This window comes from Carettochelys insculpta, chromosome 3, assembly GCF_033958435.1.
Source record: "Carettochelys insculpta isolate YL-2023 chromosome 3, ASM3395843v1, whole genome shotgun sequence".
Taxonomy (NCBI): Eukaryota; Metazoa; Chordata; order Testudines; family Carettochelyidae; genus Carettochelys; species Carettochelys insculpta.
In genome coordinates this window covers 91,371,278-91,394,730 of record NC_134139.1, presented here as the reverse complement: position 1 = coordinate 91,394,730, position 23,453 = coordinate 91,371,278, and the positions used below count along the sequence as shown (strand labels likewise).

The 23,453-nt window shown below is 43.0% G+C and overlaps 1 protein-coding gene across 5 annotated transcripts in view; it reads left to right on the top strand.

The window, feature by feature from the left end:
* TIAM2 (TIAM Rac1 associated GEF 2) overlaps nucleotides 1–23,453 on the top strand; it is a 260,365-nt gene that overhangs the window by 182,891 nt on the left and 54,021 nt on the right. For all 5 annotated transcript variants that reach the window (XM_074990337.1, XM_074990339.1, XM_074990336.1 and 2 more), the window contains 2 exons: nucleotides 1,227–1,319; nucleotides 2,744–3,001. In XM_074990337.1, coding sequence (XP_074846438.1) covers nucleotides 1,227–1,319; nucleotides 2,744–3,001 — 351 coding nt within the window. The remainder of the gene's footprint in view (nucleotides 1–1,226; nucleotides 1,320–2,743; nucleotides 3,002–23,453) is intronic.

The window sequence follows — 23,453 nt, the reverse complement described above, 5'->3', positions numbered from 1 at the left end:
AATTTTAACTGGCTTTTATCCCCTGTGGTAGGTAATATCAGAGAATATCCATATGCTTGCTCATTGTGAAATGTGGACTTGAGCCATTCAACTAACAAGAATGAGTGAGGCTATGGAGGAAAAAAGCCAGGGCAATAATACTGTAGATGGAGGGGACAGGAAAAAAAAAATAATTGGGGTGCTGATCCATTCCCATTCAGGCTGATTCATTCTCACGAAGGTAGTGTTTCCATTGATTTTAACATGTCCATATGGTGCATTAATTTGCCTCAGAGATGTAAATTCTAGTATGCAGTAGTATGTTATACACTAAGTGGCCTGTGTGGACCTTGCTGGTGCTCATGAAAAGTCCCAGTGTGCCTGTAAATGTAGTCTTGTTTCAAACAGTATTACAGTAATGCTCACCAGGGGATGTTTAGTGTGTGCTGGCAGGCTCCATGTGCTCTAATTAATACATCACATGCTGGTGCACACTGGAATTTACAACCCTTTAGTGTGGACTACCACACCATGTAAACAAGCTGTCATGTAAGTTGAATTGGGTCTGAAATGATAGTCCCTGAGTCAGGGACTGAGACCAGAAATTGGTATGTGAGGAACAAGGTGGAGAATTCTCATGGTATTGCAAAAGAACTCCTTTACCTTCATGCTGACTTCTGTTCTCATCTGCCTCCTTGGGTGAAGTATTTTCAGCCAGAGAAAGGGGACAGCTTTTCAGGGTAAGGATATTCTTTTTCTTTGCTTTATGTAATGTTTGTCCGGCACCCATCAGAATGAGGGTCTGATCCTGAGTAGGTCACTTGCACACCAGAATTGATTGACATGCAAAAAATGATGCTTATCTTCAGACACTTCTCTCCCAATTATTGCAATAAATCATGTAAAATCTTCACACTATTTATCCAAGTATCTTATAGATCTTCACTGGATCTGGTGATCTGTATTGAAATGTTGTATTGAGCTGACTTCCAAAAACAATGGAATATAACAACAGCTTACATTACTTTCAAGAGGAAAGAAAAGAATTTGTCCTTAAGGCACGGGTCTGCATGTATGAGTGTGTATATATGAGTTGGGAGTGAGAAATATGACCTCCCTTTGGTTACGTAGATTAAATCTACTGAATATACAAAACTAAATGAGAAATATCTGCCAAATTATTCACTGATCATTATTTGAAGTAGACAAACTGATGAGGGTAAAACCATCTGTCTTCTTAATTCCAGGGTTTGCTGTTACAGCTCAAGTTGTTGAAAACCAGCATCTCACCCATATATTCATAAGTGACGTCCTCCCAGATGGGCTGGCTTACAAAGAAGGTTTGTGTCACAGCTGTATTAACCATTTGTTTACAGTTTTCATTAGTTGCTATTAAGCAGCAAACTTTAAGGAACTTTAAAATTGTTGTCTGAGAATAACCTTTGGCTTCTACTATCTTTGTCCTCTTGCTTGTTCACCAATGGACAGTAGATGATGCTAGGTAAGATAATTTACATGACGTAGCCAAGGAACCCTTTTAATGAGAGATGAAGTGAGAAAAATGCTTGTCTATACTTGGGGAAAATTCTGCCTCCCAATGCCTACATGAAACATTGGGATCTGCACAGAGACAGGAGAGAGAAATTCTCCAACTCACATGGTGGAACCTCCTAGGCTGAATTAGCCTCCATGGTGCTTAGCTTCCCATTTGCCCACATTAAGCAGTGGTATGTCTGACAGGCTGGCTTCCAAAGAACTACCTTGTTCACTACATTGCCACTGGCATTCTCTACTTTGCGGTGCTTGTAGATTATTTGTCCCCTCATCAGGCTCTTAAGATCCATATCTTCCCCTCCAAACTGCAGAAGTGCACCAGTTCCGCTGTGTTTGGGACCATCTGCAAAGGAAGTTGGAGAGCGGGAGGATTGTTCCCTTAGTCAGCTGTTGCTGGTCCTGAGATGTACAAGTTTCCACAATTTGTATCCAGCTGAACTGTCCTGTAAAAATCTCACTTGTTCAGTTTCCCTGTTGCAATTTTGCAGCAATGAACAAATCAACTTGAAAAATCCCCGTGTTTCCCTAAACTGGGATTCTAAAATAAGTAATTTTGCCTATAGGCTTCTCAGGATGCAAAGAGCCACTTTAAAATGAACTTGCAGTTTGAGAGTCTGTGTGATTCTCCTGTCCTTTCCGAAAGTGGCATAGCAGAGTTATCCTACATTAGCCTTTGAGTAGAAACAGCCCTGTCATCAGGGGCACAACCAATACCAATCCTTCTGTCGTGGTGCACACCCAAAACTCCCACTGACTGCAATGGGGTAAGTGCAGGATTTGGTCATTTCTTTAAAACATATAGACTGTGTCTATAGCAAGTTTTTGAAATATTTTTTGAAAGAAGAGACTCTGTCGAAATATCCAGCAGTGTCCACACCCACAAAGTTTCTTTCGAAATTAAATTGAAAGAATGCAGTGCACCTTTTGAAAGTTCTCTTCCACTCTCATTTCAGATGCTCTGTGGGACTTCTTTTTTCTAAAGAACAGTCCTCATGATGCCTGATTTTTTTCAGTCCCGACCCATTCTTTCAAAAGGGTGCTGTGTGGATGCTCTCTTTCAAAAGAGCAGATCTCTCTTTTAGTCTGCTTTTGTGTGTGTGGATGCACTCTTTCAAAACCCATATGGTTTAATCAAAATTTAATATAATTTGTTTTCTAGCCTGGTTCATCAGAGCTCCTTCTTGTTTTCTTTCCTTTCTCATTCTAACAGGGCTGAGAGTAGGCAATGAAATCCTGATTATAAATGGAGAGGCTGTGTCTGATCTTAACCTCAAGCAGATGGAGTTATTGTTTTCAGAAAGAAGTGTCATGCTCACAGTGAGAAGAAGCCATGGCCCTAAGCAAGCATCATGTACAGTGTGGTCAGATGGCAACATTTCCAGAGACCCAAAAAGCTTGTTACCCCCTCCCAACCAGTCCCAGCTCTTGGAAGAATTTCTGGATAACTTCAAAAAGAATACTGCAAATGGTGAGGAAATTATGACAGTTTTATTACTTTTCCCCACTACAAGTCCATTATTTTGAAACTACAGTTATTCTTTTTTTGCCCATTTAAAAAATCGTCCTCATGCTACAAGACAGAAACTGTGATACAAACTGTATTTTATATTTACATTTTGTGCATTTCTGTAGTTATAGTGATTTCCTGAGAGTAGCTGTGAAAAAGTAGATGCTCATTTCTGCAAGAAAGTCATATACTTTTAACCTGTTCCACTGAATCATCCCAGTAATGCTAAGGACCCTGCTTCACCATGTCAAGACTACCCATTATAAACCCATGGTCAGCATCATCATCACCATCATCATCATAATGTTCCCATTATGCTTCTGGCATTTAAGGCAGCAGTGAAGCTTCTCCACTCCTGTCTGTTTCAGGCAAGTCTTTTGGTGGTTCCCCAGCTGTGCCCCAGATTTTTTATCTCGACTTCTTCCGCTCTTTGTCATGTTGTTTTTGAGCAGCTTCATTATTCCTTTACCTTCTGGTGTCCATCTGATTGCTACTCTGGTGATGGAATCCATTTCTATCTGAAGCATGTGGCCAATCCATTTCTACCACCTACTGGCATGAGGAGCACTCAGATCTTCTTGCATGTTGAATGGTAACAGAGAGGAAGACGTGCTAGTCTATACACTATCAAAACAAAAAGCAGTCAAGTAGCACTTTAAAGACTCACAAAATAGTTTATTAGGTGATGAGCTTTTGTGGGACAGACCCACTTCTTCAGACCATAGCCAGACCAGAACAGACTCAATATTTAAGGCACAGAGAACCAAAAACAGTAAGCAAGGAGGACAAATCAGAAAAAGATAATCAAGGTGAGCAAATCAGAGAGTGGAGGGGTGGGGGAGAAGGTCAAGAATTAGACTGAGCCAAGTATGCAGATGAGCCCCTATAGTGACTCAGAAAGTTCCCATCACGATTTAAACCATGTGTTAATGTGCCAAATTTGAATATAAAAGCCAGCTCGGCTGTTTCTCTTTCCAGAACGGTGCGATAATTCTTCTTCAGTAACACACATACCTTTAGGTCATTGACAGAATGCCCCATTCCATTAAAATGTTGACTTAACTGGTTTGTGGATCTGGAGTGTTTTGATGTCTGTTTTGTGCCCATTGACCCTTAAAGTGCTACTTGACTGCTTTTTGTTCAGATCTTCTTGTGTGTGCAGTGTCTGACTAGATACTTGGCTTGAAAATGTGCTGGGCCAAAAGCTACGGATGACTTTTCAGAGGCAGGCTGTAGGAAATGAAGACAGATGTAACCCTAGATCAGCATAACATTTTGAAATGGTGTAACTTTTAGGGGCAGGAGTTTTGTTGTATGTTTAATATACTTCAATTGCTCAACTTACTGTGTACATTCAAGGCACAATGAAAATAACAAGAATCTGTTGAAAATGGGGACATTTTACAGCAGCCTTCCTCACCAATTAATGTTCTCCGTAATACATTCCAGGTCAATACAGGTATCCACTTTTACATAAATGTGTCTTTTACCATCAGACACTTTTGACATCTGATTCTTCAGCCACCTTCTCTTTTCGATTCCTGAATCTCATCATCATACTAATATGCACGCTGTGTGCTAAATGTCTGATGTGAGGGTAAGAATGTGGCTGTGTTCTGTGTGGCTTAACAAGAAGAGGAGGTGCGAGTGTGCTGAGTGCTAGGGCTGCTCCTGGCTAGCATCATGAACCCCCTGGAACATAGAGAATGGAGGGGAGCATATGATCTTTTTTCTGCTGTATCCACTAACAGAAGGCAGCACATACATGCTGCACACGCTTAAGGCTTGTAGCACTGGGCACACACCCTTTGGGTCTGATAATTCAACTGGAGCCTTTCCACTGATTCACCGGGAGCTGGATCGAGCCCTAAAGCAATGTTGAATTCTGTCAGGCACTCCTTTCTCCCCAGACTCATGTCCATAGTAAGGCAATGCCACTTTTACTCGGTTTTTGCTAAGTCATATAGACTTTGAATGATTTCTCATTTCCATTCTATTCCATCGGAGCTCATTCAACTAGAGCATAAGCATTTTCACTAGCTGGCAAACGTATGTGTGTGTGTGTGTGTGCGCGCGCGCGCTCACCACATGCACCAGTGTTGGAAGTTTTTCCCTTAGCAGTATCCGTAGGAGAGTGGCTGTGGAGCCCTCTGGGTTGGCACCCTCATGGTACGATAGAAGAAGCAACACCTGCTCCCCATACTCTCAGTCATTCTTCCAGTGGTTGGTCATGTGCATTCCAGTATGTCTGCGTGTACACCATGTGCACAGTTGCCAAAAGGCTTTTCCCTAGCAGTACCCATTGGGTTAGCTGTAGCACCCTCCTGTGGAGATGCCTCTCTCTGTTGTATATATATCCCTGCCGACCCAGTGCCTGCTCAGTTCCTTTTTGCACAGTGGTGGTTGCTGATGCTTCTGTCTCTTGCTTGAAAGTGGGTCTTCTCTAGTGTGTGTATATAGTTCTTTGTAGCTTAGATAGAGTCCTTATCAGTTGTTCAGTTAGTGTTCTGTGGGGAGGGAAGGGGAGGGTTTCCCTCTGCTCTTCGTTGTGGCTGGTGGGGCATGCAGCAGGCCCAGAGCCTCAAACAGTGTGGAAAGTGCAGGAAGTGTACGCCCAGAAGCGACCTGCGCATGGTCTGCTTGCAGTGTCTACAAGGCCATCAGCAAGACAAGAGCAGGATCTGCAGAGGGTTTAAGCCTCAAACCAAAAGAGAGCATGATCAGAGGTGGAAACGTATCCTGCTGGAGTTGGCACTTAGGCCCCAGCTGAGTGATGCAGCTTCAACTCCCTCAGTGAGCAGTGTGCTGGTCTTAATACAGAGATTTCGGCACCACAACAGGAAGAGCCTCAGGACCAGCAGCACTGCTCCCCTTTGCATGCAGCAGGCTCCTCTTCATGACACCGTTCCCATTCACTGGTGCCTCAGAGAAGAAAGTGGACTGGCAGCATTCCCCTTCTAGGACACCTCTTAAGCTCCCAGAGGCAGCTGACAAAGCACCAAGTCTGCTTCAGTCGAGCCCTTTGGCTCCAGCACCCACCATGTGGCCATTGAGTCCGGTGTCAGTAGATTTGCCAGAGCCAATGGTGGAGGAGGATTTAGACTTGCCCTTCACTTTGGACACTATTAAAGCCACCCAGGACCTTACTGAATTTTCGGAGCTGGCACCATGTTATCAGTGCCCGTCCCTCGCGGCACCCATTGCAGTGGTTTGGACTCTGGTACCATTGGTAGGTCCTCCATTGGCACTTTCCATGGGCTTGGCCCCCATGCTGCACGTGGTTCCATCTCCGTTGTCAATGGCCCCTCAAGTGGCAGTGCCACCAGCACGGCTGGCATGTCCATGGCACTGTCTGTGCTCCCAGCTCTGATGCCTAGGGGCAAACCAGCATTGATGAGCTTGGCATTGGCCACTGGAACATTGGGCTCAGTGGTCGGCAGCAGACTACGCATCAGGATCCGACGTCAAGTCTTTTCTCGGTACCAATCGGTGTCACAGCACCGAAATCCCAACTGTTCAGCAGCACTGACCCAGTCTTGGCCAGACCAATGGCAGACACCCATGCAATCACCCTTTTGGATGCCGTGGGTGTATCACCGTAGCCAAAGGCAGGGCTCCAGGGCTGCATCTGTGGTGCTGTCCTCTTGAGCATTGCCAGCTCCTGCTCCCTATTCTGCTTGTCCTGGAAGGTTGCTTTCCTGGTAGTGATGACGTCTGTGAGACAAGTCGTGGAGATCAAGGCCTTGACCTTTGAACTGCCATACACGGGGTTTTTTGGTTTGTTTGTTTGTTTTAAAAACAGGGCAAGGTCCAACTGTGGTCCCACCCGTTCTTCCGGCTGAAGTTGATATTTTCCTTCCATATGAACCAGTACACATTTATGCCAGTGTTCAGTCCCAAGCTGTACAAGACTGCTGGTAAGAGGCATCTGCCCACTATGGACATTTGGAGGGACTACATAGATACACAGATTGTACCATGCTTTTCAGTGTATCAGCACAGCCCTTTAGTGCTATGTTGAAGGGGATGAAGGCCACCCAGTTTCTTCACAGAGGATTTCCAACTGGATCACCTCTCATGTACAGACCTGTTACAAACCAGCAACGGTCCCACCACTGCCAATCAGCGGAGCTCATTCAACTAGAGCATAAGCATTTTCACTAGCCGGCAGACATCCTGAGCCAGGACATTTGTAGAGCCTTGTTACGATTCTCCATCCACACATTCACATCTCATTTTGCTGTCGCTCAGCAGGCCAGAGATGGGGCTTGGTTTGTCAGAACTGTGATATGGTCTTCATGGCTGTTAACTCCTACCCATCTCTGAGAGTTTGGCTTGGAGTCACCTAATGTGGAATGGATGTGAGTAATCACTCAAAGAACGCAGTCACCTGTTCCCATAACTGTCATTCTTTGAGATGTGTTCCTCATGTCCATTCCGTGACCTGATTATCTTCCCTGCAGTCAGAGGTTTGGGAAAGAAGGAGCAGAGGATGGAGGGAGTGAGCAGTGCCCCTTATGCCATGCTGTGAGGAAGGCACTCCGAAGGGTGTCACAGTTGCTCCTCAATGAATATTACTAAGGGGAAAAACTTCTTGCTCTAGCACAGATGGTAAGCATTCACACCTATCGTGAAATGGACATGAGCAACACATCTCAAACACCGGTTACGGAAATGGGCAAAATGTCTCTTTTTGTCTAAATAGGAGTGAGTGGGAACTGTGGGATTTGGCCTTGTGTGCAGTGACACATTCTCTCAAATGCCACATCACAAACAAGCACTGGAAATATCACTGTGTTTGAGACTGCCCTGCTTTGTCGGAGAAAAGTGTTTTGTTGTCAGCATGTTTTTAAGATACTGCCAGGAATACTTTATATTTTGGTGGAATTTTCTGCTCTGAAAATTGTGCATATGAGAGAGAAGCACATTTAACTCAATGTAACATGAATGGGGAAAAACGATGCCATTCCCTCTTTATACCTCTGAAGGATGATATTAAAATTCCATGGGAAGCCTAGCTCAGAGTCATGGCTGAGGGAGAGAGAGGAAGTTATATTTGCACTTAATTGTGGTAGCAAGTATTTTCTGATTTTTTAAAATCTTGACATGATTAAAAAGATAAAAAAAAAAGTCACAGAGAAGAAATTGATAGAATGGCTTTCATTATAAAGTAGCCTTATTAGGTCATCTTTGAAATTTAAAACCAAAATTCCTATTGCAGGGTTTGTAACATGATAAGTAGCATCTCTCATGGACCTTTGTTCAATTTAAAAATATCATTAGCTTCAATATTGGCATATAAAAATGTCATAAAACAAAATTATGATAAAAACAATTAGTTATCTTAGGACCATCACTCATCTTGCTGGTTTGATATTACAATTTGGGATTACTTGGAGTATTAAGTGTAATAGACCTATGTGTCCATTCACTAGAGTCATCATTTCTCAGAGATAAATTTGCCACCTCTGTTAATCTCCAGATTTCCATTATAAAAAGATATTGCTAGAGTATGTTTTATACTCTAAGCACTCAAAGTATATATGCTTATCTGATCAAGAAAGTAATTAAGGCTGACCTGTTTATCTTGCAAGGAAAAAAAATCATTCTAACTCAAGCCCAATGGTGTGTCATGCTTATGAAGTTACTGTGCCACCAGCATTTTGTTTTTGGTCATCTAGTTCAGTTTGTGTGGAAACAAAAGAAAGCAGCACTTTTTTGTCTTACTAGGTAGTCATAATGGGTTTCATCCTTATATTCTGATTTTTATACACTAGAGGCTTGATTACCCAGCATCCCTGGGGCACATGGGTTACAAGATAATCAAATTTTCCAGTTTGTTAAGCTGGGTTGCTTGGCTGACCCTGGTGGTGGGGCTCAGCTCCACTCCTGAGGGCTGGGGAGCAGAGGGAGGGGCCCTCCAGCCACTGGTCCCAACCAGGAAGCTGGCCCATAGCAGCCTGCCCTGGCCAAGAAGAAAGCCGCAGTCTACTGGCCCTGGCCCAGGGGGCTGACCCCTGGCCAGGAAGCCAGTCCCCTGGAAGGAAATCCTGGCCAGGAAGCCAGCCCCAGTAGGGCAGCTGGTTAGCAGACTGTGCTGTAAATACCTTGGATGTAATACTGTGAACCCAGGCTTGGATGCCAGAGACTCTGTGGTTCTAACTTTGGCTCTGATTTTGTTATCCTGGGTAGTATTAAATAAGTCACTTAGACCACAGTTTTCCAAGGTTGCTTTTGAGTTTTGGTGCCTCACTGTGTGGGTATTCACCTTGAAACAACCAGAGCCTTATTTTCATAGGTACTGAGCACCCACATCTCCTTTGAAAGCCAGGAGGATTAGCAGGTGTTGAGCACTTCTGAAAGCCAAGCACAGAGGCCGTGTCTACGCTTAGCAAAACTTCGAAATAGCCATGCTACTGGCCAAACTGAAGAATACTAATGAGGCATTGAAATGCATATTCAGTGCCTCATTAGCATGCCGCCAGCTGTGGCACGTTGAAAGTGCCATGGTTCCCTCCTGTGCGGCTCGTCTACACCAGGGTTCAGCATCGAAATCCCCTTATTCCTGGGATTTCGATGTTGGTGGGGTCCTTTCGAAAAGAACCCTGGTGTAGATGAGCCGCACAGGAGGGAACTGCAGCACTTTCAACGTGCCGCAACTGGCAGCATGCTAATGAGGCACTGAATATGCATTTCAACACCTCATTAGTATTCTTCGATTTGGCCATTAGCTTGGCCATTTCAGAGTTTTTACTGAGTGCAGACATTGCCAAATTGTCTCAAATCAGGCATCCAAAAGCAGAAACCATGTTGGAATATGTTGGCCTTAAAGTTTTTGCTTTACCTTCCCCATTTATATACAAAGATGACTATACTTAGCAATTCTGTAGGGAAGATAAGAGAATGTATTAAGGTGTAAGATGCTTTTAAAATAAAGTGTCTCAGAGTATTATTAGAAGGACAAGGTGGGTGAGGTACAGGTTGGACTTTCTAGTCAGGTACTGTCATCCAGCAACATCTGTAATCCAGCATGATTTTAGTTAGCTGGATGGCTACTTATTGTGTGTATGAGACCAAGTTTCCCATAAAGTTTGTTTCCAGTCACCAGTCCTGGCTCTCAGTGTTCTGTGCTGTTATTTAGCTGTAATTTACCCCTAAATGTCTTCAAAGAACCCAGTAAGCAGTGTAAGTGTTGGTAATATACTAGACCAGTGGTTCTTAAACTTTTTCAGACCCTGGGACACCAAACAATGTTGTTTTTTATACAGAACAGCTGTAAATTTTCTTTAAAAAATTGTCAGAGCAAAGAACAAGAACAAAAACAAAATCGAGCATCAACAAATACAGCAAGACCAAAATGAAGTAATTTAATCTGGTATCACAGCAATGAGGTAGTAACATTGTATCTGGTTTTAATCAGAGAAAATATATACCAGCTATGTATGGTATCAAAAAAAAAGTCAGATGCTTGTAGCACACCTGTGATTTGTTCATGGAACACAGCGTCCTACAGAATATAGTTTAAGAAACATTGTATTGAATAAGATTGACCTCCTGTTGTCCAGCAAATTCTCTTGTTCAGCATCAGTGAGGTTCAGAGGGTGCTCTATTAGAGGGGTTCAACTTGTAATATCTTTTACTGGATCTACTTCTGTTGGTGCAGGAGGCTAGTTCTGGAGCTACTACAGAGCTCTTTCACATTTGGGAAGTGTACTCAGAGTGCATTAATGTCTTGAAGAATAAATGGCAATACTCTACTTGTCTTCACCATGCCTCACTGTCTGCACTCCTGTTTATATCCAGCCTAGTTGGGTGTGCAGTGTCTGTACTTTGCCCAATGCTATAAGTGTTGATTTACCTTCAGTCAGGCTGAGTACCAGCATCTGGTCTATGATAAAGCAGAATTTACTGTAGTATAATGTAATCTTTTGAAAATCTCCAACCTCACATAACTTTTGTGATAGAGGTTTTTCAGAATTTGCATTTATTTCCTTGTAATTCTTCAGTGTCATTATGATGAATGTAGTTTCTTACCTAATCCCCGGCATCATAGACATGTTATTTTACCTCATGTCAAACTCGGGCAACTTTTAGCTTAGAGAAAGGAAGAAAAGTGGTTTTCCATTGCTGAAAACAGTAATTGGGAGTTGAGTTTTCTGTAAGAGAGATTCATTTCCTTCAGGAGATCAGAACTCTCCTGTGGCAGGGTATACAGTCTCACTGATGCTATAATCTCACTTCCCATGTGGCAGTATACACGTGCTGCCAAGCCACTTGTTTATGTTGGAAAAGAAATAAAATGAAACACTTGTTTCAAAATTTTGTGTGTGTGTGATATATATATATAAATAATAAATTTGGAAAACCCAGTTAGCCGAGCAATTAAATTTGCACCAGGTTCTCTGCTCTAAGGAAGTTAAACAAATATTTGTAAGGAAGTAATAAAAATGAGGGAATTAGGTTGGAATTTTTGATGCTATAGAAAATACAAACTTCCCCATTTCAATAAGTAGATGTTAGAGAAATAAACAACTGGTTTAATAGTAAGACTGTTGTATATCTTAGTGTTTAGTGCATCTCTTTTTGTAATTAACATTCTGCTGATAGCTGAAGCATGAGCTACAAACAGGTTGGTATGAATAGGTTGAAATGAGAGAAACTCAAGAGTGATAGTTCAACTTTGTTCTGATCATAGGAGGAAAAATCAAGATCGTTATGTAATAACCCTTAAAAACCTTGCATGATCCAAAGCATTTCTCATTCTCAAAGTTTTGTGTGTGTCACATTATAACAATATATAGAAAATGAGTTGGAAGCACTTCTAGGTGGTAAATTAATTGCTTCCAGTAGCAAATTGGATGAAGTACTGGCTACTGCCGGTCTCACAGCAGCCCATGTCTTTCTGTCTCCCTCCATCTGTTGCTTCAGATCTTTCAGTAAATCTGTGAAACGTTCCTCACTAATCCTAATGGCTTTTTTTAAAAACACTTTTGAGATGAAAATATACATTACTCCAAAGTTAATATTTTAGTTCTTCCTGAAGAAATTGCTTTGCTCCTGCATCTTTTGTTAATTCTCTGGTCTTTTACTAAATACTTTTACTACCACATGTTCTCTTGTGTTGCAGAGATTCTAAGACAGGTTTATTTTTATCCCTTCACTTCTGCAGTGTTGATGAAAGGCTACAATCAAGTCTGTGTTTCATGTATTCAAACACACTGTCTCCTTCTGCTGCACCATCAAGCTAGACAGTGCATACAAGTTAACAGTCCTCTGTTCTTCTCAATCACCCTGGCTAGAAAGAGCCCGTAGCTGTCTGTTATGTCAATCATTTTCATTTACTTAACATCTACTTATTAGTCTTCTGGTTTATCATTTTAGCTGGTGTTTCCCCCTTTTCATTTTATGTTTAAAAATAAAAACCTTTATTTTTCTTCACACCTTGTCTCCTCTAATAGAGACCTTTTCCCCCAGTGGGATATGCCAAGTTCACTGAACTTCAAGGAGTGTCTTTGATTACAAATAAGGACTCCATGCATTCACTGCCTTGGGGAAGGCCATATACAAACAAAATGTAATCTTTGCCACCAGTTCAGGTCAAGATATTGCAAAAGAAAGAGCGCTCTGCCAAAAGATTATCTTCATAGAGGCAGCTCTTCCACCTTAGTTGTGCATAGACATGAATCTGCACCATAGCTGTTTATACCTAAGGGCTGTGGCTTGAAAAAGCAAGTTGCCAGGATCCTTTTTTTAGATTTTCTAAGAAGAGAACAAAAATCCTAAATATTGACCTTCAGGATAACTGCAAGTGATCACCATGATCTCAATCAGTACTGACACCACTGGCTCATGGAAATTAACAAAAATCAATACCACTGACAAGCCCACAGACCCAATGGGCACAGGCACCAAGTAGTAGTCTCTGAATGACAGGAGTAAGCACTCCTCTAAAAAGATGCTCATACATCAGTACTGCCAGTGGTGGCCATATTAGGACCTGTAGGTGAACTTGCCTCTTGAGCTCCAAGACTTAACAGAGAACCCTTGAGGCATACGAAAGGCCATGCCATTGAGGGTGTTGGAACCACACTGAGATTTAGAGGAACAGGAATCCAGTACCAAGGAGAAAGAGACGGTCAGTACCATCTCCTCTTCCAGACAAAGCCATTGTGGCCTTTACACCATTTTTGTGGCCAACTTTCTTCTCTTTCAGGAACTGTCAAAGAGCGTGGCAGACATTCTCTGGAGTCTATTGAAAGAAATCAGGGTTACCTACCATCAGCTCTTAGATATCCTCTGTTCTTCCACCTCCTTAGCAAAAACCAAAATCCCTTGCCAAATTCCAGCATCAGCTTCCCTGACTTGTAAGCAGGCTGACAAAAAATACTGTATCCCTGCTAAGGAGTTTGAATTGCTGTTCTCCCAAATGCCACTGCATCATTTCAGTTCTTGCTGCCAACCACACCTGTCCAGGGTTTTTCCCTAGAGCAGGGATTGGAAGCACTTTGATCTGTTTGGGAGAAAAAGCATACTTCTTCACCCTATATCACCAACTACCAGGCCCTAATGGAAAAATATGATTGCATTAATCAGGGGTGAACAAACTTTTTATGTTGGGCCCCGCTATTCATCCCTGCAATTCGCAGCATCCCCCAACCTGTCTAATGTAATCCAAACTGATGAAAAATTCCATTATGTTCCCATGGGGGAAAAAAACAAACCTTTGGGTGCATGTAAGAAAATATGTATCTAGAATGTAAAAACTTTCTTAATTGGTACATAAATGTGAATGCACAGTCATAACTAACATATTTCAACATTTTTCATGAGCTGGATGAATCTGGTCATGTTGCACCCCCCACTTAGGAAATTTCACAATCCCTTAAGTGGGGCTGCCCCCCGCTTTGCTCACTCAAGCATAAATTACTCAAAGCTGAATGACGATTGAAAAGATGCCAGAAACGCTTCCTGATTGATTCAAGGCTGTTATCTCGAAGGCCCAATGAAAGGCAAAGATGCTGCTGCAATGTGCCTTGAGACAGCTGAAATGGTGGCTAAATCCATCTCCACAGCTGAGATGATGCAATGTACAAGCATCACAGCTTCATTTGCTGGGATTTTCAAAAGAAGTTCAGTTCATTTTTGAGGGCATGAAGCTCTTCATCAAGAAGACTGACTTTTCCCTTTATTCCCTGACAGATTTCAGGGTTACACATTAGATTTTGGGCTTCTATGCATCAAGTCCAAAGAGACCATTCAATCCCCAGTCCCAGCCCAGACAACATGCATCTCAGTATCAGCTTCAGTACTAGCATGAGCCTTGAAGAGGGAAAAATAGAAGAAAATTCTATAAATGAAAACCCTCTGTCCTACAATCTTTATCTCAACTCTCTATAACTAAACACCACTTCTGTTAACCAGGTCATTAGACCATTACATGGCTGACATAGCTGACTATGTGACTAAATTTCACATCAATTTGGGTACCGCTTGGCAGCATTCTGCAGTGTCTGTGAATGTATGTTATTGGACGGACTGGGCCCTAGAGAGTTCAAACCGATGAAGCCATTCAGTTTACCTCCCGTCCTCCCTCTACAACACCCTTCCTTCCACATCTCTTTTGACAGACTTTTCTCACAAGAGTTTGCTACGTGAGTTAGATCATCTTCTCTAGTTAGGAACATGAAAACCAGTACCTCAACATCTGAGACAAGGGGTTCTACTCTTGTTAATTCCTAACTCCCTGTTAGCCGGTGGCCGGGTAATGTGCGGTGAGGTACTCCCCTGGGTCCTAAGCAACCCAGTTTTTTACTGTTAGAGCAGGCAGCTCCTAGCACTCTCACCCATGGCCAGGCTGTAGTAACCAAACGGTTAAAGTTCTTTTTGTTGTGCCGGCTGTGTTGCAGTGACAAAAGGCTTAACAGCAGTCAGGTTCAGATCTTAACTAGTTACAAATTTATTTAAGCTACAGTTATAAGCATGTGGTTACAAAAGACTATTGTTTACTTCTTATATGCTAGCAAAGTACAGGTGTTAACAAGTTACGTTACAATCCAATACAAAGATATCTGTTACCATCTAACACAATGATATCTTGATACAACGACATCTAGTTACAGAGCTCTAATTCTTTAGCTGTGCACAAAAAGTCGGAGACCTAGCATGGGTGTATCTTACCCTCTCTGCGTCTCTCGATACCAGCGTAGCCAAGCTGGATCGGTCACTCAATTCCGCGGAAAGACGAATACGAGGTTGGGCGTCCCCAGTTGTGGACCTCAGGAGGCAATCACCTGACCCGACCAGCAGGTGTAACTCAAAATTAGAGTTCTGCTGGGCCCATCTTTTATACCCCTTTTGGGTTACGTATTCTCTTTCTTATCTATGGTGCCAGATCATACTGGTCTGTCTTTTGTGATGCCAGTTTGTTACAAGGGCATTTCTTACTTAATTTGCACTTGTAAGACAGGAGATAAGCAATTTGAGAGTACAGGACATTCTTTTTGCGTGGGCGGGGCACTTCCCCTTCTGGGATGGTTGTGTGGTCATCATATCCATCAATGCCAGCTGGGGTGATTTCTTGAGGATCCCCCCCTTCTCATGTTGATAGTTAGGGCTGTTAGCCTTCTAGCTGTACTTTCTGCTTCTCAGGGTCACGATGAGCTAGCACATCTGGGCCTCAATGAGGGCATCAAAGACTGTGCTGTCAGCAGTCGTTTCCGTGCCCTGTGTGCTTCTCAGTGGGGGCGGGGGGAGCAAGCAAGCTGGCTTGTAAGGGGGAGACTTTGTCTGGCTACACTCCCCAAAAGTAGGGAGGTGCGATATCCATGCTAGACCTCAGAGCTCTCAACAAGTTTGTCAAGGCGTAAAAACTCTAAACTTTATCAATGATCATTTCATACCTGAAACAGGGAAATTAGTTTTCAGTGCTTGACCTCCGGGATGCATATTTTCACATCCTGAGCCAATTAACTCTCAGACGGTTTCTATGATTCACCCTGGCACATGACCACTATGAATTCAGCATGCTCCCTTTGGGGTGTCATTGGCTCCGAGAAGGGCATGTTCCAGGATTCTGTCTGTGGTGGCTGCTCATTTATGCTCCCACAGGATAATGTTTTACCCATACCTGGATGATTGTTTCCTCAGAGCACAATTTCTCTGGGAGGCTCAATAAATCACCAGCACCAAGATACTTTTTTACATAACTGAGTCTACATATCAACATCCATAATTCAACCCCCACACTGCAGTGCGATGCCTAGAATTCATAGGGGTCAACCTTGGTACATTACAGGCCAAGGCCCTCTTACTTCAACACATATTCCTATCCTTACTCAAACTCTCTGACATCCAAAGCAGCCCACAAATCTGGGCCAGGCTTGAAGTACAACTCTTGGGGCAATGTGCAAAGTGGTAATACTTCATGCTAGGCTCCTATATGCAGTGCCTCCAAATGTGGTTCGGCTTGGTTTATAGACTGAACGAGGACAGATTTCACAAAGTCACTACCCACCAGGAGTAAAGACTCATTAAAGAGCTGGAAAGACCCAGCTAATGTTTGCAAAGGGATCCCCCTCTCACAGACATCGCTGTCCTTGATCTTCAGCATCACTCTTACGGTAAGATGTACACCTAAACTCTTTCCTGACGCAATGCAAATGGTCACCCAAAAAGAGATCCCTCCACATCATTCTTCTGGAGTTGTGTGTGGCCAGGAATGCCTGCACCTATTTCCTCTCACTGATCACAGGCTCACACATAAATACCCTGGCAGACATTGCCTGTATATCCTACATCAATTTGTTGGGGGAGTCAGATTTGTTCTCCCTGTGATTATAAGCAATGAGATTATGGAATTGCTGCCTCTCTCTTCACATTATATGGTCTGCAGAGTAACTGCTGTGTACACAGAATTCAGTAGTGGACTTGTGTAATGGTCACAAATTCTTGCATACCTATCAGTAGTTCGGACCCAGTCAGACCGTGTAGGGCACCATCTCCAGATCTGTTTGTCACTCACCTAAACAAGAAATGTTCACGCTACTGCTCCGGAGTGGGGATGGGACAATCCCCAGTAGGTGATGCTGTTCACCTCTCCCAGTACAGGGACCTTCTCTACGTCTTCCCTCAGTTTCTCCTACTGTCAAAGATTCTGTTGAAAATAAAAAGAGACGGAGTTTGTGTCATCCTGATTGCTCAGACTTGGTCAAGACTGACCTGATAATCTTATCTGTCACAGTTTGCAATGTCTGACCTGTCTTCTGGCTGTTCCGCTTCTCTTACAGGGCAAAAGACAGAGACACCAGGAGCTGGGTGAGTGGATTTCTGTTCCCTGCATGAAAGCCATGTGAGGCTCGTTGAGAGCTGGCTTGCAGCAGCAGACTAAATCAGACACCTGCAGCCAGTAAAGACCAAAAAGCTCAGCTTAAAAAGTGTTCCCTCAGGTGAAGGAGGCGGAAGAAGTGGAACGGATGTGGAGAGGAGGAAGTGATGCCGGAGAACTGAGGTTTGGAGGAAGGGAGAGACTCAGCCAGGTGCCAGGGAGAAGGTGCTAGAGGGAAGCAGTAAGAGAAATGGCCCAGGGAAAGGCTGTTATGATTGGGGCAGAGGGAAAGCCTCCGTAAGATGCCTCTATTTATGGTCCCTGAGCCAGAGTACTGGAGGGACTCTCTGCCTTCAGGCAAGGCTTCTGTTTGATTCCAACACTTAGAAAGCTTCAGTTGAAGAGAGATACGAGAGGATCTATTACATAGTAGCGTGTCCTGGATGTAGCACACACTTGCCTGCAGAGTTGGCTCAGGTTTCAGATTTCCTGTAAACCCCAACAAATCTCCTCAGCATCCACAACTCTCTTTTGTGCCTGAGGCAGAGCTCCGGTCATGCCTTCTTGAGTCCTGAGTTTCCTAGTGGCTTTTTTCTGTGTGCCTCGGAGGCTCTCAGCGACCCTCCGACTGCCTCTGGTCTTTCCAGAGGCAAGGGTCTCTGCTTACTGAGCCACGCTTATCACTGCCAAGTTGCTAGTGTGGGGCAAGACCTCTCCGATGGTCCTGGCTTACCTTCTTTCTGCCTAGGCAACTCTCCCAGGCATGGAATAGGGCAATGGAAGCCAAGGCCAACCCAGTACTCTGGACTCTGGCTCAGGGACCATAAATTAGAGGCAGCTAATGGAGGCTTTCCCTCTGCCCCAGTCATAACAGCCTTTCCCTGGGCCATTTCTCTTACTGCTTCCCTCTAGCACCTTCTCCCTGGTACCTGGCTGAGTCTCTCCTTTCCTCCAAACCTCAGTTCTCCAGCATCACTTCCTCCTCTCTACATCTGTTCCACTTCTTCCGCCTCCTTCACCTGAGGGAACACTTTTTAAGCTGAGCTTTTTGGTCTTTACTGGCTGCAGGTGTCTGATTTTAGTCTGTTGCTGCAAGCCAGCTCTCAACGAGCCTCAGATGGCTTTCATGCAGGGAACAGAAACCCACTCACCCAGCTCCTGGTGTCTCTGCCTTCCATCCCGCTCTACAGCCCACTACCTTCAGTCTGCTTCACATCTTAGGCTATGTTTTGTAGCCCTAAAACATTCTGGAATAGCTCTAAGCACACTCAGGGTCCAGCTAGAAGATCATACAGCCTTTCGCCAACTGTCTCACCCAATTACAAAAATGTTTGTCAAACACATAGCATTGCACTCAACAGTGTCATCCTAAAACTTTCCAACTGGGTCTTAAACTGTGTCATACATTATCAAGTTCGTAACAGACACCCTTCCAGATGCCATTGGTACATATTCCACAGGATCAGTTTCCTCATCCATTGCCTTCCTTGAAGCTGTCTTATTTCAGATCTGTAGAGTGGTAATGTGGGCATCAGTCCAAGCTTTCGCAGAATGCTGTGAGGTCACTAGGCACTCCACTCCAAGGCCATCTTCAGCTCCATGGCACTTTCATATGTAATAGACACGACTCCAAAGTCTGACCCTTCACAAGGGGTATTATACCTAAGTCATCTACAGTGGCCTGCCTATGGGGGGCACACATCAGAGAACCATCATCCTGCACATGTTGAGTAACTTCTTCTTGGGTTTTAAATCCTGACAATCCCAAGATTCCCTGCTGCCTGAGAGAGTTGCATTTGACAAGCATATGCATACTGTTATCTAATACCTGTGACATGACTACAGGGGGGAGACAATATACAGGAGACTATAGAGAGGATCAGTTTTTTGGTCCACTTTAGCTCCTTCTCCTTAAACAAGCTCTTTAAATGTGCCAATAAGCATGAAGCACAATAGCCTTTGTCAACAAAACATACAGACTTATATATATCAAATACTTTTTTAAAGAAGTTGATGGATCTCCACTCCAAATGGCTAAATGTAGTGCCTTGCATGTTGATTAGTAACAGAAAGAAAGCCATGCTAGTCTATATACTATCAATATATCAATTGATAGTATATAGACTAGCACAGCTTTCTCTCTTTTAAAGAACAGTGTGCATTGTACTGGCTTCCCAGCTTGAACTAAGACAGGAGAGGTCTTGCCCCATACATCACACCAGTCTTAATTTTGTAGCCCTCTAGATGTCTTGTAACAATTTTGGCCTGTGGCAATCAAATGGCATGTAGTGTGGGGTGGGGGACATTAATTCCTAGGAAGTGAATACTCCTGTTTGCGTCTCCTAAAATGGATTAACAGAAGCCCTTGTTGCCTAGTGAATTAGGCTATAACGCAGCATTTTCTTTCCTCTCCCATGAGCAGTGGTTTAATGAGTTCCTGCTGGCACTTGACAAACTCTTGTTAACTTTTGTTTAATGTGTACATTAAAAGATTGAGTATGATGTAAATCTGTTCAAGCCTTCAACTCTGATCTCTTTTGAAAGAAAATGCCGTTCTGTTTCAACTGGTACTCTGACCTACCTACAGTGAAGACAATGGATCAAACTAGTAATGCTTGATATAATGCCATTAAAGTCAATGGAAATACATTAGGGGTTAATTTGGACTATTGGAACTGCATGAGGTATACAGGCCAGTTCGTGGACACTACCAAATCCAGTGTAGTAATGATACAGACAATGGGGAGCTCATTATAAGTATAATGTTACTTCCATCCAGACATAAGGCCACAATCCTTGCCATAATTTAGGCCTAAGCTTTTAAAACCTATCAGACAGCATCTCTGTGTTTCATGTAGAGGAGATGTAGGTTGAGTAACAACAACAGCTGAATGTCAAGGCTTTACCACAAATTCTTGCTAGAGTGTGAAGCAACTTCCTCTTATCTTTTTCTGTTTCATACACATTAAGCCCATATCTTCATAGTAGAGGTGCAGTATCTCAAGCTATAGTATGTAATCTAATATCATTTGTGGGTGACACATATTTCATTTCTCCCATTGGCCAAGCTCAGTGAGTTATCCAACTTTTCCAGTGCAAATGCTTTTTCAGAATGAATCAAGTTTATCCCATATGGCAGTCATTTAAACTGTTCCAAGCTAATACACCCTCATCATAATTCTCCTTTTAACTAGCAGGCTCCAGATGAGTGTTGTTTCCATGGTGTGTGTGTGTGTGTGTGTGTGTGTGTGTGTGTGTGTGTGTGTGTGTGTGTGTGTGTGTGTTCGTGTTCCCCTCTGCTAGGGTTTGTGTGTCTCTCTCCCTTCTCTTCATACCAGGATTCCAGAGTCCCCCTCTGCAAGGATTTCTGTGTATCTCTTCCTTTTTCTCCCCACTTCTACCAGAGTCAAAGGGACACGGAGATTGCTGGTGCCATTTCCCTTCCTTCTCTCTCATCATGGAACAGGTTTTGGGGGAGCAGGGTGCATGGCATGAGGAGTGAAGTTTCTTTCAAAATCCTCTCTCTCTGCCTCTGTCTGCTGCTTAAGCATCTGCCCCCAGCTGTGTTAGGTAGCTTTCCTAAGGAGAGCAAGGAGCAACTTTTTGGAAGTGCTAGTGGCTTTTCCAGTTTTTATCAGTATCAATAGGGTTTGTCTACAGTGTTCCTAAAAATGTGGGAAGTGACTGGATGCAAAGTTTAAAAATTACTGGTTTAGAGACACAGACAAATAGAGAAATGCCATCAAGTTGAGCGTAGTGTTTTGGTTTCCCTGGACAATCAGAAAGTTAGAGCCATTTAAAGCATTCAGGGTATGTCTACACTAAACCAAGGATCGATGCTGCTGTGATTGATCCACTGGCTGTTGATTTATCGCATCTGTTGTAGACATGATAAATCTGTCTCTGAGCTTGCTTCCATTAGCCTGGTACACCACCTAAATGAGAAGGGTAATTGGCGTTGATGGGATAGGGGTCCCTGGCAAAATTTCTGCACACAAGATGCAGCAGTATGTAGAAGTATGGTGGCCCGTAGTGTAGACCAGGCCTCCGTAACAGACCCCTTCAGTTTAAGGAAGTTAGGAACTTCGTAATTGTCAGGGAGGTAAAACACTAGAATAAGTTACCTAGGAAGGTTGTGGAATCTCTTCCATCGCTGGAGATTTTTAAGAGCAAACTAGACAGACACCTATCGGGGATGGTCCAGACAGTGCTTGGTCCTGCCAGGAGGGCAGGGAACGGAACTCTGACCTCTTGAGGTCCCTTCCAGTTCTAGTGTTCTATGATTCTATGATTTGTTGTTTAAGCAACCAGATGAAAATAGTTTGGACCATGCTGTCTATTTAAAATAGACACTTGATCATTTAGATACAGATAGGTACAACTATTCTTTGACAAAGGTATATCTCACAAAAACTGAGGAGTCCTGAGGCACTTTAAAGACTAACCAAAGTATCTGTGCATAAGCCTTTGTGGGCTGGAGCCCACTTTGTTAGAGGCGTACATGTTCCAGCCCACGAAAGCTTATGCCCCACTACAGTTGTTAATCTTTAAGGGGCCACAGGACTCCTCCTCGTCTTTACTCAAACAAACTTACACAATTACCTCTCTGAAACAAATCTCACCATCAGGGAGTGTGAAAAGGCATTACATAAAGATTGTTCTAGCTTCAAAACTGATACGTTTGCAGACAGATAAAAATGGTGAAAAAAGTAAAAAAAAAAAAAACAACAACACAGAGTTGTGCAAAGTTGGAACAAACTGTGACAGACCTATAGAAAATAACTTGCTGAAATAGGATGCTGACTAGAGCAAAGCCACTAGGTGTTTAATGCATGGACCAACATGTCTTACACAAACTGGTATGACACAAGATGCTTTCCACAGAAACTTTGCCGATTTGATGTTGCAACAAGCCATATAAAAGACGCATTGTTTTCTCTTCGGATGATTAAAAGGGACACAGCTGGAGGTTTCAAATCTTCATTAGAAGCAGCCCTGGTTACTTTCTCATTGGCCCTTTTTCAAGAAGAGGAGCCAGGCCAAGCCACCCGACAGAAAATATATAAAATGCCTTGTATTGTTCAACCTGTTTCTTGGTGAAGCCAGAACCTCTGGATGGGAGAGACTGGGAGCAGGACTTCCACCATACAACCTGCAAGAGCGCCTTCACCTTGGTAACAGCTAAAATCTTATTGCTGACAAACTGCCTGTGAACTTTGTCTTTTAAATCCTATCTAAGGAAACCACTGTGAAATCTGGAATGAGAACTGGAATTGAGCTATCATAACACATGAAATGAGCTACCTGAATGAACTTTGTTTTGAGTAACTGTTCATTTCAGCTGTGAAACTGAGTTAGAGAACTTGCCTTTCTGTGAGCTCCAACTGATAAGTAGCAAATAACTTTTATACATGTACTGTTTACCAAAGCAGCAGTTTTTTAAAGCAAGGCTGAATCCTTCTCAGAATATATTTATAAATCTAAATTTGCTGCATGACTAAAATATGTACCTTAAAACATGACTTAAAATATGTATCTTAGAACTTGCTGCATGACTCTAATCTCTTATATGCGCTTGTTACACCAACTCAGTGAGTGAGTGTGACATTGGAGAAACTCATGATGCTAACAGCCTGCTACTGTTTGTACAAGGGGACTGTGCTTCCCCACAGCATCAGTAAGCTGTGAGAAACTGAGTATTTTAAAGAGTTCAGCCCAGAAACCACACAGATGTTGTGGTCAACAGAACAGACATTTTGTTAGACAAAAGGAAGAAGCAGCTTTGAATTGGCTTGTAAGCTATATGTTTACCTCCTGTTTGAGCCTTTGCTTAAAGTAACACGAGAAATTATTTCAGACTCTGAAGTTATTACTTTACTATTATGTGTGATTGTTTTGTGCATGTACAGCGGGCAAAGCTTGGCGTATGAGTATCACCTTGGTAAGATAGTTTTGGACTGAATTGTCAGTTCTTTGATGATTAAGTAACCCTGTGTAAATTCTGACATCTCCTTTGACTTTGTTTGGTTGAACTAATGTGAACAGATCTATGATTCCATTAGCAGGTAAACTTGATAGAAGATTACTCAG